This window comes from Panthera uncia, chromosome X, assembly GCF_023721935.1.
Source record: "Panthera uncia isolate 11264 chromosome X, Puncia_PCG_1.0, whole genome shotgun sequence".
Taxonomy (NCBI): domain Eukaryota; kingdom Metazoa; phylum Chordata; class Mammalia; order Carnivora; family Felidae; genus Panthera; species Panthera uncia.
Window position 1 is genome coordinate 25174171 of NC_064817.1, and position 17939 is coordinate 25192109.

Consider the following 17939-nt stretch of genomic DNA (forward strand, 5'->3'; position numbering starts at 1 on the left):
TGAAAAAACAAAGTCAGAGCTGGGGGGAGCTGGTTAGGACAGGTAAGGAAGGTGATTGCTTGGAAATGGTTTTAACTAGAAGCCTCACTCTTGCTTGATTTCATTCCAGCGGGAAGCACCTTTACTCTATCAGAGACCAAAATGGGGCTAAAATAGACAACAGAAAGACAGACTGGGAATGTGTGCTAGAAAAAACAAAGGCAAGTTATAATACAAAAATCACAACCCAAAGGTCTAGACCTAGTAAAAGGGCTATGAAGCACCACTTTTGCCACAATGATTCTGTGAGTCTCTACTGGCAAATAACCTCAACTGTATATAGGCTTAGGTGATATCCTGAGCCATTCACACTGCAATTAGGTAGAGTTGGCATATTACGCAGTAAGGAACGATTTGAACTGACTGCGTGTGACAAAGACCAGTGGGCAGCAGGATAGTAGTGTAGACCCAAACGTAAACCAAAAAGGGAAATTCTATAACCCAAAACACACCAAGATCCTGTGGAGGATGATGCAAAATTCAACAGGGAGAGAGTATCAGGCCTGTTTCTCTGTTGTCCTTGAATGGGAAAACATATTTTATCCAATATGAAAGATCTATTTTAATATAAGACAACAAAACCAAAGGACTATGGTTAAACTAGAGAAAGTGGCCTTATACTTAAAACTGCATCTTAGTAACCATTTATTAACGAGAAAGACACTAAGAAAGGGACAGGACTCTCTATAGACCTTTAAACATTGGCTCAAAGTTAAAATGATAACTCTGAGATTCAAAATTCAAATGTAAGAATTTGGGGACTGATGAAACAAACTCCAATATGTAAGAAGGCAAATTGTGAACCGAATCATTTTTCCTTTTGCTGCATGCCTTTACTCTTTTCTTAACGGGTTCTTAATGGGGTAGGTTTTGCCTCCCATGAGGCCTTTATCAATGTGTGGAGACATTTCGAGTTGTCACAACCGCAGGAATACTATCATCATCTAGTGGTAGAGACCAAGAATGCTGCTCACCGGCCTACGAAGTACAAGGCAGGGCCCCACAACAAAGACTACCCACCCAAAATGTCGATGGCACCAAGGTTGAGAAATCCTGCTCTGAATGCTTCCCACTGCCCTCCACACACACAAGAAAGGTGAACTGACTTCTAGTCACCACAACACAAAGCCAGCCCTAATAAGGAGAAATGTAGCTTAATATCACTATCATTGCTGGGTAATCTACCTGTAACATGCATTGAGACACAACACCCTCTGGAATCTCCGGGAAACGTTGTCGGAGGTCATGGAGAACCTGCATATCAAGCTGTGGACTGCTTTGCGCCATGCCAGAACAGATGGTGGTCAAGTATCTGTTAGGAAATTGATGCTAACCGGCCTTCCAGTAGTAATGATCTTCCAACACCGCAGTCATTTTCTATTGAAAGAAATCAAAGTTAATCACTGTGCTAGACACCTAAAACTCATGTAACATTGTGTCGACAATACTTCAATAAAAAGGTAAAAGAAATGAAACTATGGTTGCATTTAACTACATATTTCACTTTACTCAAAAAGAAATGACCAATATGTTAAAATGGAAAGACCCAACATGAGCACATTTGATTCCAAAGTTATAAAATTGAGTTCAACTTAGCCAGACTTTTCTGATGTAATATAGCCAATCACGGGTTTTGAAACAAAAAAAGCCAAACCGCATCCCAAAACTTCAGTTTCATTTTAATGCTTAAAAAAAAAACTGCAGCAGCTAGTTTAAACTACAGATTATTAGCTGGCAACCAAGTTTTTCTAGCCTTGAGAAATGCTACTTAAATATAATCACTTATGTTGTACCAAGGGCTATTACATCACTCCTCTAAAGCAATCATTTCAAATGTCTGAAAACAAGGACTTGGTAACACCACAAAGCATACTTGTCCTGTCTGCCTTACATTCTGCTCGTATTTTGAGGCCAAAAGGTTTGAATTTCAAGTGTGAGTAAAGGAAACCCAATGTCTAAAGGAAATAACTTAGCAAGCAAAAATGAAAATGTAGACTCCTTTGTTTTTAAAGATGATGCTAGTGGCCCAGCATGAGCCAGACCTAACTAGGTAGGCTTTCACCTACTTCTGATGCCACCAGCAGAAAGGCTAAAATGGAAGGATTTGAGATTACAATTTGAGTGTAGAAAAATAACATCTAATCTCACTGGCACTACTCAAGTTAAGCACTCATATAAACAAGGCGAGGAGTGAAATAATAATGAAATCATAAATTAACTGGCACGGTCAAGGATCAATAAGCCAGTACACTTTTTAATACAGCTGACCTTTGAATGACAGGGGGATCAGGGGCACCAACCCCTGTGTAGTCGAAAATCCACATATAACTTTTGACTCGCCAATAAGTTAACTACTAATAGCCTGCTACTGACCTTACTGATAATGTAAACAGTTGATTAACACATATTTTGCATGTTAAATCATGTATTATATACGGTATTCTTACAAAAGTAAATTCAAGAAAAAAATGTTAAGAAAATCACAAGGAACTGGGGTGCCTGGGTGGCTCAGTCGGTTAAGCGGCTGACTTCGGCTCAGGTCATGATCTCACGGTCGGTGAGTTCAGGCCCCGCGTCGGGCTCTGTGCTGACAGCTCAGAGCCTGGAGCCTGTTTCGGATTCTGTGTCTCCCTCTCTCTCTGACCCTCCCCCATTCATGCTCTGTCTCTGTCTCAAAAATAAATAAACATTAAAAAAAATTTTTTTTAAAGAAAATCACAAGGAAGAAAAAATACATTTACAGCACTGTACTGTATTTTTAAAAAAATTTCTTTTAGGGGCGCCTGGGTGGCGCAGTCGGTTAAGCGTCCGACTTCAGCCAGGTCACGATCTCGCGGTCCGTGAGTTCGAGCCCCGCGTCGGGCTCTGGGCTGATGGCTCGGAGCCTGGAGCCTGTTTCCGATTCTGTGTCTCCCTCTCTCTCTGCCCCTCCCCCGTTCATGCTCTGTCTCTCTCTGTCCCAAAAATAAATAGAAAACGTTGAAAAAAAAATAAATAAATAAAAAAATAATAAAAAAATTTCTTTTAATGTTTATTTACTTTTGAGAGAGAGAGAGAGAGAGAGAGAGAGAGAGAGAGAGAGCAAGAGAGCGGGTAAGCGGCAGAGAGAGAGGGAGACACGGAATCCGAAGCAGGCTCCAGGCTCTGAGCTGTCAGGAGACAGCACGACGCGGGGCCCGAACCCACAAACTGTGAAATCATAACCTGAGCCGAAGTCGGTCGCTAAACTCCCTGAGCCACCCAGGCACCCCTGGACTATATTTATTTTTTAAAATCCGCATACAAGGGCACGTGGCTGGCTCAGTTGGTAGAGCATGCAACTCCTGGATGGCGGGGCTTTGAGTTCAAGCCCCATGTTGGGTGTGGAGATTACTTAAAATCTTTAAATAAAAAAAAATAATAAAATTTTTAAAAAATCTGCATATAAGTGGACCCATACAGTTTTAGCCTGTGTTGTTCAAGGGTAAACTGTACATATCTCCCATTTCTTTAACGGGAACAATGCAGAATAAACCATACAATCTCATAATATTTCTGCTGTGTTCACTCACTACGTAGTCAAATATTTTTAAGTATAAGAAGTAAACACTTGCATTTTCATTAGAGGCATGGAAACCATGATTATAAGATATGTATCTAAACCACACACATAAGGGAGGGTCATTCCACACCAAATCTTCTATTTCTTGCAAATAAGCCCCAAAACTTTAAATTATAGCATTACTTGGGGGCAATGTAGACAACTACAATCAATGTTTTAAAAATTAAAAATGTCTGCATCGGTCCAAGATCCAAAGCACCACAGGCAGACCCTGAACTCATCTCCTCCCATTGACACACTACATTTACACCTACATATAGATCCATTCCTCCACAAGAACCGAAGGCTGACTGAACACCTTACGCACAGTAAAGGCTAGGGAAACCTCAATCAGAACGGCAAGAGAGACAGATGCACGCTACCAAAGGCAACTCCACCCCGATGTTACAGGATGCGGTAGTGACATCACTGACAGACTGATGCATAGATTCACCTGCCTGGGGCACAGAAAATAAGCTGCAGTTTAAAAGGTAACTAGACTAGAAGTGAAGAAAAACCACTTATTAACTCCAGAACGTCCACCCAACAGTGGGGTAACTACTGGAACTCTCCCAGGGGTTGGAAATGCTGGTGATCTCCACCGTTTACCTCCCCTCTCCACCTTGGGAGTCCACCCAAGAGCAAGGTCCGGGTGTTCTCGCTGCGCTGCCACTTTGGCTAGTCCCGGCCCCCAAGCACCTACCAGCTCCAGCCATCCAAACAGGGCAGCCCCCGCGGGGCGCACACCGGGGCACGCCAGGCCTTTTTCCGCTACGGCTCCAGTCATCTCACCAAGGGGGCTAAGTGCAAAGCAGCCCGACGCCTCTCCCTCCACACCAGCATCGCCCACAGGGGCAGCCCTGACGCAGAGTGCCCCGGGACCCACAGACCACGCGCACTACCGCTCCAGCCAGCCAGCCAGCCAAACGTGCGAGGAGCACACAGTCTGCACAGGGGATGTACCTACACAGGGCCACTCCTTCAAGACCGGCAGAGGGAGCTGTTCCACCTAATTCATAAGAAATAAGCACAGAAAATCAAAGAAAAAAGGGAGCAGAGGAATATACACAAACAAAATTAACACAAAGTTTCAAGAAAACAACTAAATCAAAATGAGATAAGCAATCTACCTGACAGAAATTTCAAAGTAACGATCATAAAGTTGCTCACCAGACTTGAGAGAGTAGATGAACCAAGAACTTCAAGAAAAATATTTTTAAAAACCTGAAAGACTGAATAACTGAAACAAAAAATACACTGCAGGTAATCAACAGGAGATTAGAGGATGCAGAAGAAGAGATCAGCAATCCAGAAAACAGGGTAAGAGAAAACATTCAAAACTGAGGATCAAAAAAAAAAAGGAATTTTCAAAAATGAAGAGGGTTAAGGGACCTCTGTGACAAAATCAAGCATATTAACATTTGCATTATAGGGATTCTCAGAAGGAGCTAAGAAAGAAAGGGGCATAAAACTTACATAAAGAAACAATAGCTGAACACGTCTCTAACCCAGGGAAGGAAACAGACATCCGGGTCCAGGACTCAGAGAGCCCCAAACAAGATAAACCCAAAAAGGTCCATACCAAAACACATAATAATTAAAATGTCAAAGATTAGGGGTGCCTGGGCGGCTCAGTCGGTGGAGTGTCTGACTTCAGCTCAGGTCACGATCATGCCGTGAGTTCGAGCCCCACATCCAGCTCTGTGATCACAGCTCAGAGCCTGGAGCCTGCTTCGGATTCTGTGTCTCCCTCTCTCTCTGTTCTTCTCCTGCTCACACTCTCTCTCTCAAAAATAAACACGGAAAACGTTTTAAAACATAAAATGTCAAAGATTAAACAGAGAAAAATCGTAAAAGCAACGAGGAAACCAATTATGAACGTACCAATTAGGTACAACAACAAAAAACCCATGAGGATATCAGCTGATTTTTTCAGCAGAAACTTTGCAGATCAAAAGACAGGGACAAGATATATTCAAACTGCTGAAAGGAAAAAACTTACAACCAACAGTCTACAATACAAGGTTATCACTCAAAATAAAAGGAGAGACAGAATTTCCCAAACAAGTTAAAGGAGTTGACCACTTTGACCTCTCTTACCACGAGTGAACCAGCCTTACAAGAAATGTTAAAGGGTCTTAGCCAAGACCCAGAGTTAAGAAAATTATGAAAGGAAAAACTTTCAAGGGTAAAGGCAAGCATATAGTACATCAACGACTTACAATGCTAGTATGGAGGTTAAAAGCTAACAGGAGTTAAATTATTTGTATCTAAAGAATTAAGGGAGTCACAAAATAAAAAGATATAAAATGTACAGAAAAGATAGATAGGAAAGTAAAATGCAGTGCTTTTAGGAAGTATTAGAACTTAAGCAACCATCAACTTCACATAGACTGCTATATACATACTTAGGATTCCTGTTCTATATGAACCTTTTGGTAACCACAACACAAAAACCTGTAATAGATACACAAAAAAAACTAAAAAGAAAGGAATCCAAGCATAGTATTAAAGAAAGTTACCAATCACAAGGGAAGAGAGCGAGAGAATAAAGAAACAAGAGAACAACAAAAGCAATCAAAAAAATTAACAAAATGACAATAAATACATACCTATCAATAACTACTTTAAATATGAATGGTCTAAATATTCCGATCAAGAGCCACAAGGTGACTGAATCCATTAAAATTGACACCCATCTCTATGCTGCCTATAAGAGACTTAACTTCAGACAAGAAGACACATACAGACTGAAAGTGAAGAGATGGAAAACATTCCATACAGATGAGAGAGAGAAAAAGAAAAAGCTTGGGTAGCAAGACTTCTAATACTTCTATTGGACATAACAGACTTTAAAACAAAGACTGCAACAAAAGGAAAAGAAGGACATTGTGTAATAATAGAGGGATCAATCCAACAAGAGATTATTACAATTGTAAATATACACCCAACATTAGGGCACCTAAATACACAAAACAAACAAAAAGGGAGAAACTGTGAGTACTACAATAACGGTAGGACATTTTAACATCCCGCTTACATCAATGGATAGATCACGGACACAGAAAACCAATGAAGATACACTGGCTTTGCATGACACGTTAGACCAGATGGAGCAAACATATACAGAACATTCTATCCCAAAACAGAAGAATACATAATTCATCTCAAGTGCACATGGAACATTCTCTAAGACAGATCACATTTTAGGCCACAAATCAATTCTCAATAAAGTTAAGAAGCCTGAAGTTATATCCAACATATTTTCTTTTCCTTTTTTTAAAAATTTTTTAGTGTTTATTTATTTTTGAGAGAGAGAGACAGAGCACAAGCAAGTGAGGGGCAGAGAGAGAGGGAGACACAGAATCCCAAGCAGACTCTGGGCTGTTAGCACAGAGCCCGCCGTGGGGCTCGAACTCATGAACCGTGAGGTCATGATGGGAGCCGAAGTCAGATGCTCAACTGACTAAGCCACCCAGGCGCCCCTCAAACATATTTTCTAATGACAATGATATGGAACTAGAAATCAGTAACAACAGCAACAACAAAAATTAGAGAAACATGACCATACAGAAGCTAAAAAAATATGCTAGTAATCAATGCATCAACAAGGACATGAAAGAGGAAATTTAAAAATACCTAGAGACTAATGAAAATGAAAACACAACAGTTCAAAATCCTTGTGACGCAGCAAAAGCACTTCTTCTAAGAGGGAAGTTCATAGTGAAACAGGCCTACCTCAACGAACAAGAAAAATCTCTACAGCTAAAGGAACTAGAAAAAATAAGAACAAAGCCCAGAGTTACTAGAAGGTAAACACAGTAAGAAACAGAGTGGAAATAAAGGAAGTAGAGGCTAAAACTCAATAAGAATCAGTAAAACCAAGAGCTGGTTCCTTGAAAAGAAAAAAACAAAACCGATAGACGTTTAGCCAGACTCATTTAAAAAAAAAAAAGGACCCAAGTACATAAAATCAGAAATCAAAGAGGAGAAATAACAGACACCACAAAAATACAAAGGCTTGTAAGAAACTACTACCATAAATGATATGCCAAGAAACAGGACATCCCAGAAGAGATGGATAAATTTCCCAAACCAAAAAGCTTCCAAGAATGGATCAGGAAGAATAGAACATTTGAACAGAGTGATTACTAGTAACAAAACTAAATCAATAATCACAAAACTCTCCCAAAACAAAAGTCCACCACCATATGGCTACACAGGTAAAGTCTACCAAACATTTAAAGACTGAATACCTATATGTTAACTACTTGGACTTACATAAAATTTAAAAAAAAAAATAGATAATTGAAAACAAAAAACTTAATACCTAACCTCAAAGTATGCAAAAAAAAAAAAAAAAAAAAAAAAACAAAAAAAAAAAACCCACAACCAGAAGGAAAACTTCCACATTCATTCTATGAAAGAAGCATTAATGTGATATCAAAACCAGATGAAGACACTATAATAAAATTACAGGGGTGCCTGGGTGGCTCAGTCAGTGAAGCGTCCAACCTTGGCTCAGGTCATGATCTCACGGTTCTTGAGTTCGAGCCCGGCATTGGGCTCTGCCCTGACAGTGCACAGCCTGCTTGAGCTACTCTCTGTCCTTCTCTCTCTGCCCCTGTCCTGCTCGCTCGCGTTCTCGCTCGCTCTGTCTCTCTCTCTCTCTCTCACACACACACATACACACACACTAAATAAATAAGCTTGAAAAAAAAGGAAAAGAAGGGGCACTGGGGTGGCTCAGTCGGTTAAGCGTCCTACTTCAGCTCGGGTCATGATCTCGCAGTTCACGAGGTTGAGCCCCACGTCGGACTCTGTGCTGAGAGCTCAGAGCCTGGAGCCGCTTTGGATTCTGTGTCTCCCTTTCTCTCTCTGCCCCTTCCCAGCTTGTGCTCTCTTTCTCTCTCTCAGAAATAATAAATGAATCAACTGTATTAAAAAAAAAAATTAAGGGGCGCCTGAGTGGCTCAGTTGGTTGAACAACTGACTTTGGCTCAGGTCATGATCTCATGGCTTGTGGGTTCGAGCCCTGTGTCGGGCTCTGTGCTGACAGCTCAGAGCCGGGGGCCTGCCTCAGATTCTTTGTCTCCCTCTCTCTCTGCCCCTCCTCTGCTCACATTATGTCTCCCTCTCTCTCTCGTTCAAATACGAATATAAAAAAATTCTTTTAAATTAAAATTTAAAAAAGAAAATTACAGAGCAGTATCCCTGATAAATATAGACACAGAACTCAACAAAATATGAGCAAACCAAATTCTATACATTGAAAAAGTCATTTACCACAATCAATGGGGGTCTATTCCAGGGATGTGAGGATGGTTCAAGATCCAACAACAAATGAACGTGACACACATTAACAGAATGAAAGATAAAAAGTATATGATCATCCTATGGGGCGCCTGGGTGGCTCAGTTGGTTAAGCACCTGACTTCAGCTCAGGTCATCATCTCACAGTCCATGAGTTCAAGCCCCACGTCGGGCTCTGTGCTGACAGCTCAGCCTGGAGCCTGCTTCGGATTCTGTGTCTCCCTCTCTCTGCCCTTCCCCTGATTGCACTCTGTCTCTCTCTCTCAAAAGTAAATAAACGTTAAAAAAAAAAAAAAAAGTATATGATCATCCTAATAGCTGCAGAAAAAAATAGATGACAAAATTCAATAGACATTCGTGATAAAAACTCTCAACAAAGTGGGCTCAGAGGGAGCATGACTCAACATAATAAAGGCCATCTATGAAAAACCCACAGCTAACAGCACACTCAATGGTGAAAAAGTGAGAGTTTTTCCACGAAGATCAAGAACAAGACAAGGATGTCCACTCTCACCACTTTTACTCAACACAGACTGGAAGTCCTGGTTGCAGCAATTAGACAGTACAAATAAGAAGCATCCAAAGTGGTAAGGAAGAAATAAAACTGTCACTATTCACAGATGACATGATGCTATATAGAAAAAATGCACACTGGGGCGCCTGGGTGGCTCAGTGGGTTGAGTGTCCGACTTCGGCTCAGGTCACGATCTCGCGGTCCGTGAGTTCGAGCCCCGCGTCGGGCTCTGTGCTGACAGCTCAGAGCCTGGAGCCCGTTTCGGATTCTGTGTCTCCCTCTCTCTGACCCTCGCCCGTTCATGCTCTGTCTCTCTCTGTCTCAAAAATAAATAAACGTTAAAAAAAACAAAATTAAAAAAAAAAAACGCACACAGGACACCAAAAAATTATCAGAATAAATGAATTCAGTCACGTTACAGGATATAAAATATACAGAAATCTGTTGCACTTTAATATACTAATAAAAAAGCAGAGAAAGAAAAGCCCATTTACAAGTGCCTCAAAAAAGAAGGAAATACCTAGAAATAAATTTAACCAAGGAGATGAAAGACCTGTAACTTGGAAAACTGTAAGACATCAATGAAATAAAATGAAGATGATGCCAACGAAGGGAAAGATAACACCATGCTCATGAAGTTATACAATGAATACTGTTAAAATGTCCACACTACCCCAAGCAATCTACAGGCTCACTGCAAACTCTATCAAAATACCCACAGCAAGGCACCCGGCTGGCTCACTCGTAAGTAAGTATCTGACTTTGGCTCAGGTCATGATCTTACAGTTTATGGGAGCTTGTGCCCCACTTCATGTGAGCTCGAGCCCCACCTCAGGTAAAGACAGGAACCGTGCTTCGAGTGAGACCCGCTTCTCTCTCTCTCTCCCCCGCCTCGTGGGATTCTCTCCCTCTCTGATTCTCTCCCTCTCTGCCCTTCTCACTTGTGCTGTCTCTAAAATAAAAAAAAATAAATACATAAATACCCACAGCATTTTTCACACAACTAAACAAATAATCCTAAAATTTGTATGGAACCACGAAAGGCTCATGAGAAAGAAGAACAAAGCTGGAGCTATCACAATCGCAGATTTCAAGCTATACTACAAAGGTCTAGTAATCAAAACAGTATGGTACTGGCACAAAAACAGACACAGAGATCAATGAAACAGATTAATCTACGATAAAGGAAGCAAGCATATACCATGGGGAAAAAGTCTCTTCAATAAACAGTGCTAAAAAAACAAAACTGGAGAACTACAAGCATAAGAATGAAACTGGACCACTTTCTTACATCACATACAAAAATAAACTCAAAATAGATTAAAGACCTCAATGTGAGAGCTGAAAGTATAAAACTTCTAAAAGAAAACATAGGCAGTTATGCCTTATACTTTGGCCTTCGCAACACTTTTCTTGATATGTCTCCTTAGACAAGAGAAACAAAAGAGAAAATGAACTATGGGGACCACATCAAAGTAAAAAGCCTGTACACAGCAAAATAAACCATCAACAAAACAAAGACAACCCACTGAGGGGAAAAAAATATTTGCCAACGATGTATCTCGTAAGGGGCTAATATCTAAAATATATAAAGAACTCATACAACACCAAAACAAACAAACAAACAAACAAACAAACAAACCCAAACATTCTGATTAAGACACGGGCAGAAGACCCGAATAGGCATTTTTGCAGAGACATATGAATGGCCAACAGACACGTGGAAAGACGCTCAACATCAATGGTCTTCAGGAAAATGCAGATCAAAATCGGAATGAATTATCACCTCACTCTAGTCAAATGTCTGATATCAAAAAGGCAAATAAGTATTGGCAAGGACGCGGAGAAAAAGAAGCCCTCGTACACTACTGACGAGGATGTAAATTGGTGCGGCCACTCTGGAAAACACTATGGAGATTCCTCAAAAAACTCAAAATATAAATACCATACAATCCAGTGATTCCACTGCTGGGTATTTACCTGAAGAAAATGAAAACCCTAATTTGAAAAGTTATATGCACCCCTATTCTTAGTGCAGCATTATCTACAACAGCCAAGGTACAGAAACAACCCAAGTGGCCACTGACAGCTGAACGCTAAAGAACATGTGGTGTATGTACACAGTGGAATAGGACTCAGCCATAAAAAAAAATAGTAAAATCTTGTCATTTACAACAACACGGACCTAGAAGGCATTATGCTAAGTGAAATAAACCATTCTGAGAAAGACCTATACCATATGATTTCACTTACATGTGGAATTAAAAAAACCCAAAACAAATGAATAAGCAAGCAAGAAAACAGAAACAGACTCCGAACCACAACAGAACAAACTGGTAGCTGCCAGAGGGGGAAGGGGATGGGCAAAACACATGAAGGGGATTAAGAGGTACCAACATCCCGTTATAAAATAACTAAGTCAGGGCAGCTTGGGCGGCTCAGTCGGTTACGCGTCCAACTCTTCTTCATTTTGGCTCAGGTCACGATCTCAGGGTTTCTGGGACTGAGCCCCATGGTGGACTCTGTGATAACAGCGTGGGACCTGCTTGGGATTCTCTCTCCCTCTCTCTCTACCCCTCCCGTGCTCACATACATGTGCTCTCTCATTCTTTCTCTCACAATAAACAAACTTAAACAAATAAAGTAAGCCAAGGGGATAAGAAGTGCAGCATAGGAAATACAGTCAGTAATACTGCAGTAACGTTGTATCATGACAAATGGTAGCTACACTTATCATAGTAAACACTCCTAATGTATGTAATTGTTCTATCACTGTTGTACACCTGAAACTAATATGACATGGTAAGTCTTCAGTAAAAGAAAATGTTTTTAAAGAAGTGAATGAATCTTTGAAAAACAAATGAAGAAATAAAAATGTTTAAGGCAACTACTCAATTACTTTTGCTCGTTTATAACTAAGTAGATACCCGAAAAACCACCATCCTGTAATCTCAAACTTGATGTTAATTACAGGCAGGGTATTTCATTTTGCTTGCAATCTGTTGGCTTCTACTGGACATCTAGCTTGCTCTCTTCTTCCTTCCAAGCCAAGGCTGTCAAGAGTTACGTACGCTCTTTTTGTCTACAAAGTGGCCCCAAAGCCCCTATGTATCAGACTCTGCCTAGCCACAGGTAAAAAAAGAGTTATTAGTTACTGTTTTAATAACTCCCAGCCACCACATGGAAGAGGTCTAATTAACATGAAGAAATACTGACAAGTTGGGGATTACAATAGGTACCCAGATGGGCTTTCTGTCGACCCTGTACTCTTTGGCTCCCTGCAATTCATTCCTTAGTCTGCTTTTATCTAGCTCTTATCACTGTTCCACTGACATGCCATCATCTCCCTGATGCTAAGTCCAGAGGATACACTTTCTGGTCCCTATGCACCCTTGACCTCTGTAGCATCTGACAGTACTGATTGCTGCTGCTTTTTTTTAAGCCTCTGTGACAATATCCTAGCCTGGTTTCTTCCCACCTCTTTTGTCCCATTAAGGTTCCTAGGTTTTTGCCCTAAGCTGCTTCCTCTTTTCATTCTACATTCTTTTATTTATTTATTTATTTTAATTTTTTTTTTAATTTTTTTTTTCAACGTTTTTTAATTTATTTTTGGGACAGAGAGAGACAGAGCATGAACGGGGGAGGGGCAGAGAGAGAGGGAGACACAGAATCGGAAACAGGCTCCAGGCTCCGAGCCATCGGCCCAGAGCCCGACGCGGGGCTCGAACTCACGGACCGCGAGATCGTGACCTGGCCGAAGTCGGACGCTTAACCGACTGCGCCACCCAGGCGCCCCTCTTTTTTTTTTTTTTTAAGTTTATTTATTTTGGGAGAGAAAGAGAGAGAACACGAGCACAAGCAGGGGAGGGGCAGAGAGAAGGAGAAACAGAATGCCAAGCAGGCTCCGTGCCATCAACACAGAGCCCAAAGAGGGGCTCGAACCCACGAACCGTGAGATCATGAGCTGAGCAGAGATAAAGAGTCACACGCTTAACCGACTAAGCCACCCAGACGCCCCTACATCCTTTTAAACGGCGATCACATCTACTAGTAAGCTTTCAATAACATTTAAAGGCTGATCATTTCCAAACTGGGATCTTGAACATCATGCTCTCTCCGAGACTCCAGACGCATACAGCCAAGTGCCTACTCCAGAGCACCATCTGGATACGCCCAAAGATAATTGTCAATATGTTCAAAAAGGAAACCCTCACCACAACCCTTCCTCAAATGCTCTCTGTTCTGTCCATGAATGTTACCACCATGGAGTCAGTTAACGATACTAGAAACCCGACTGCGATCCCGGACTTCCCATTCTCGTACGACCAACTAGAGTGTGAAATGAAGCGGTCAGGGTTTCTACCCCAGTTCTGCAATTTGTTAGTCTCTATGAAATATACTCAACTCGTATGCCTTGGAAACTTCACCTATAAAATGGAAAGAACGGTAGAGCTGTCATCAAATTCCTACGTCAAACATTAATAAGTCAGAAGGCATTAGTTACTATTATTCAAGGCATTTCTGAACATTGTGGTCATCGGCATTATAGCTGCAACTTCCTGCTGGGCCCTCACCTGTGATCTTGCCTTCGTCCCTCCACATCATGGTCAGAGTATTGGTTTTACAAGATGCCGCACTGAGCGTGTCCCCTCCACTCTGCGTCCCAACAGAGCAGAGCCGGGTGTGATCCTGTGCCACCCTCTTCAGGCATTAGACTATGATCATCCACCTGCCGTAGATGTTTTCGTATCGTCCTCCCCCTACCACACACACTCACGGTTTCTCGGAGCCACAGTGATCCTGTCCATGTTGGTACCGATGGTGCTCCTCCTAAGGAGGCTTCTACGGACAACCTCCTCCCCCGAGTCCTGCTGCCGGGCCTCTCCTCCCCTACGCTACGCTAGAGGACCCTCCATTATGCTGCCACAGCAGGTTGGGCTTATCTTCATGGACGCACCCAACACATTATACTGAAGCTGCCTGTGTATCTAAAGGACTCGCATATAAAACTGCAGCTCTACTTGCAACGTGTTGTTATGCCAAAGTGGGGAAGTACTCAGAAAACGATGGGAGCTTGTCATAAGGACCTGGGAGCCAGCCTGAAGAGGCACCCATTGGCCAAACCTGTGACAATCGGAGTACCCAAATAATTAAGGACAGTAATGAATTACAGGCCTCTAGGAAAGAGAAACCCATGAGTCGCTATCACTACTAAGTACACACATACGTAAGTGGAGAAGGGAGGGCTTTTGTTTACAGTAGAATCCAACTGGTAAACACGCAAGGAGTGGTAAGACCTAAAAAATCATTTTGCAGACAACACACTAGAGACCGCTTCAAGCAAAAAGCATCAATGGATGCTACATCTTGGAGGAAATTTGGATGAAGAGTAGGATGCATGAATGGTCTTAAAATATCTCCCCCAAAGACCTGCTTATTAGTTTCAAGGGGTAAAAATTATGTGGTAGACAAATCAAACAATGTCATGCCTGGCTGGTCAAAATTAACATCAATGAGGGAAAGACAGACAGTGGGCACTTCCAGATGTGACACCCCGAGAAAACAGAGTAATATGGTTTCTATGCTATACTATTCCAGTCGGGAATGCAGAACCTGAAACTAGTTATGAGGAAATAGACAAACACAGAATGACAAATGTTCTATTATTTAAAAAGAAAAAAAAAAAAAAGAGGGGTGGGGACAGGGTGAGGATGTCATCTGAAAAATTTCAGTGTCATAAAAGAAAAAGGCAAGACAAGTATCACAGATTAAAGGAGACAGAGTACATGACAACTAGATCTAATAACTGATCCTACACTGGATCCCATACGAGGTGGGGAAAGTGTTAGAAAACAATCTGTGGACAAAATTGAAATGGAGATGACAGGTGATGAGTTTTAGGAATTAGGCAATGAAATATTTAGGGGTAAAGGGCATGACAACTTACTCTCAAACGATTCAGGAAGAATCCATACACCACGTATGTGTACACGCACGCATGTACACAAACACACATGCACAGAGAGAGGGAACAAATAAAGCAAACAGGGACAAATGTTAATGAGAGGTGAATATGGACAAAGGATATAAAGTCTTCTTTGCATAATTTTTATTCTTGCAACCGCTGTACTTTTGGAATCATTTCCAAATAAAAAGTCAAAACAAAACAGAACAACAGACAGAAAGTCTGTAGTTATATTCAGGGGCTGTGCCTTGTTCGCCCACGCACTCCCACAGCCTGACGGAGTACTTGCTCAGATGTCTGTTAAATAATGAAGAGTCACTCTTACTGTATGTAGCAAACCAATCTACACATAGAGATGACTCTTGCCCCCTACCTCCTGCACACACCCCCAATAAAATACTGGGGCCCTCAGGGACCACTGATGTAGAACAATCTGTCAATGCTTAGGAAAAAGGAAAAATAGGTTAAGTCACTCCACCAGTGGGTATGTATTTCTAGCTTTTCACTTTTAAAATATCTCAAATGTGAAATGCTAAATTATTCCCCCAGATTAACAACCTAGGCTTAATTCAAAATAAACATTTCAAAGTCCTGGGTGTTAACTCAAACCTGTCTGAATTACCTACATTGTGATCAAAACAAACATTATTTGCCTTTTTCACAGTAAGATAATCTGTAATTTGCATTAGCCACAGGAGTCCTAACTAGATGAGTTAACTCTGCCCAATCACTGAGGCTGTAAGACAGCAGTGTCTAATAAAAATATAATGCAAGTTAAGTGTTCTAGTAGCCATGTGAAGGAAAAACAAACAGGTGACATTTTAATAGATTTTATTAAACCGGATACACCAGAAATAGTACTGTTTTTACATACGATCAATATAGAAATCACTGATGAGCTATTTTACTTATTTCTCTCAAACTAAGTCCTTGAACTCCAGTGTGTAATTTATACTAACAGCATATCCCAGTTCGGAACGGCCACATTTCAAGTGCTCAGCAGTTACCGCCAGTTACCGGCGGCTACCTTACTAGACAGCACACCTCTAAGGCTTTGCGATTTTCATTCGATTAAAAGACTAACATGGAAGCGCCTGTGGGGCTCAGTCGGCTAAGCATCTGACTCTTGATTTCACCTCAGGTCATGATCCCAGGGTCATGGGATTGAGCCCCGTGTGGGGCTCTGCAATGAGCATGCAACCTGCTTAAGATTCTCCCCCCACCGCACTCCCCCCCACCCCCGGCCTCTCTCTCCCTCTGCCCCTCCCCCTGCTCCTGTTCTCTTTCTAAAATAAATAAATAAAAGGCTACCAGGTACAACTCTTTGATTCTAGAATTCAGTATCTCCTCTGACGGTAGACAATCAATCAATTAGGGACAGGGCCTGGCAGAGACTAGGTGTTCAATGAGTCTCTGTAAGGTCAAATAGAAAAGAAAAGTAGAATTCATTGAATTTAAAGGTACGAATGACTTTAGTAATCAGATCCGCTTTGATTTACAGAGATAATGACAACTTTCCCACAGGAAATGACACTTCGAGACTCGAGGGGCTAACCACATTCAGAACACCTGATGGCTACTTAACTGTCATGGCTAAAGAGCTTTCTCTTGAAGCACCCAAAAGCTTAACTCAAGCTGTCCCAGTGGCTCCAAAAACCAGTTTTATTCACTTCTCAACCCTAATTTCAAGGGTTTAAAACGTAAGGATAATACAGTTGACTTTTTGTGAAAAAGCAGCCAAGGGTCCCCCAAAACAAAGAGGCTCCGGGTGCGAAGGGCTTGGGTTCGCTCCTCTTCTCGTCTCTGGAGCCGCCGGCTCCCCGCCGGCTCCCTCCGCCTTTAGAACCTCAGGCGCTACGGAAGCCAAAGTTCCCGTTCATTTCACCGCTACTGCCGTCAGACACCCAAGACGGAACCCGTGTGCCCTAAAAGGCAGCTCTGATGATCTGGAGTCTACAAGTAAGAAAACAAACTCAAAGGACGGGCCTATGGCAGAATCACGACTCAAATCCAAGCCTGCCTTCTCCAAAGGCTGTGTCCTCCCCAGGGGCAGGTATCAAGGACGCGGCCAGCAGGGTGAGGATGAGCGCCTTTGACCGGGAAAACAAAAAACAAGAAACCCCACCAGCTTATCAACCAATTAGGTGGTTATTGGTGTGGGGGGTAGGGCTGGGAGGGGAGGAAAGAATCCTGATATAAATAAGCTGTTTTGGGACACACGAGAAGCAGAGCTAAAAGGGAAAAACTGGCCCTTTTTTAAAGGTTACAATTACTGTACTCGCCTTGGAAAAAAACACTGAAAGGCATCTTTCAAATCAAAGCCAACAACTTACATACCCACAAAGACGGCTACCACCGGAAAAGATGATTAAGAGTAGACCTGCTTTTCACAAAGATGAGCCTAAACTGGTAAAAACGTCTGCGCTTAAAGGGATTATGTACATAATCTGAACACTGGACAGCACTCTGCCCTATACAAACACTCATTCACAGTTAGTAAGCACTGACTGACATGGATCATCATTAAG

General features: G+C 41.8%; 1 protein-coding gene across 5 annotated transcripts in view; it reads right to left on the reverse strand.

The window, feature by feature from the left end:
- The window catches only part of TAB3 (TGF-beta activated kinase 1 (MAP3K7) binding protein 3), a 55683-nt gene that overhangs the window by 25863 nt on the left and 11881 nt on the right, over positions 1-17939 (reverse strand). For all 5 annotated transcript variants that reach the window (XM_049643653.1, XM_049643649.1, XM_049643650.1 and 2 more), the window contains one exon: positions 1225-1416. In XM_049643653.1, the coding sequence (XP_049499610.1) occupies positions 1225-1326 (102 nt within the window). In that variant the 5' untranslated portion in view covers positions 1327-1416. The remainder of the gene's footprint in view (positions 1-1224; positions 1417-17939) is intronic.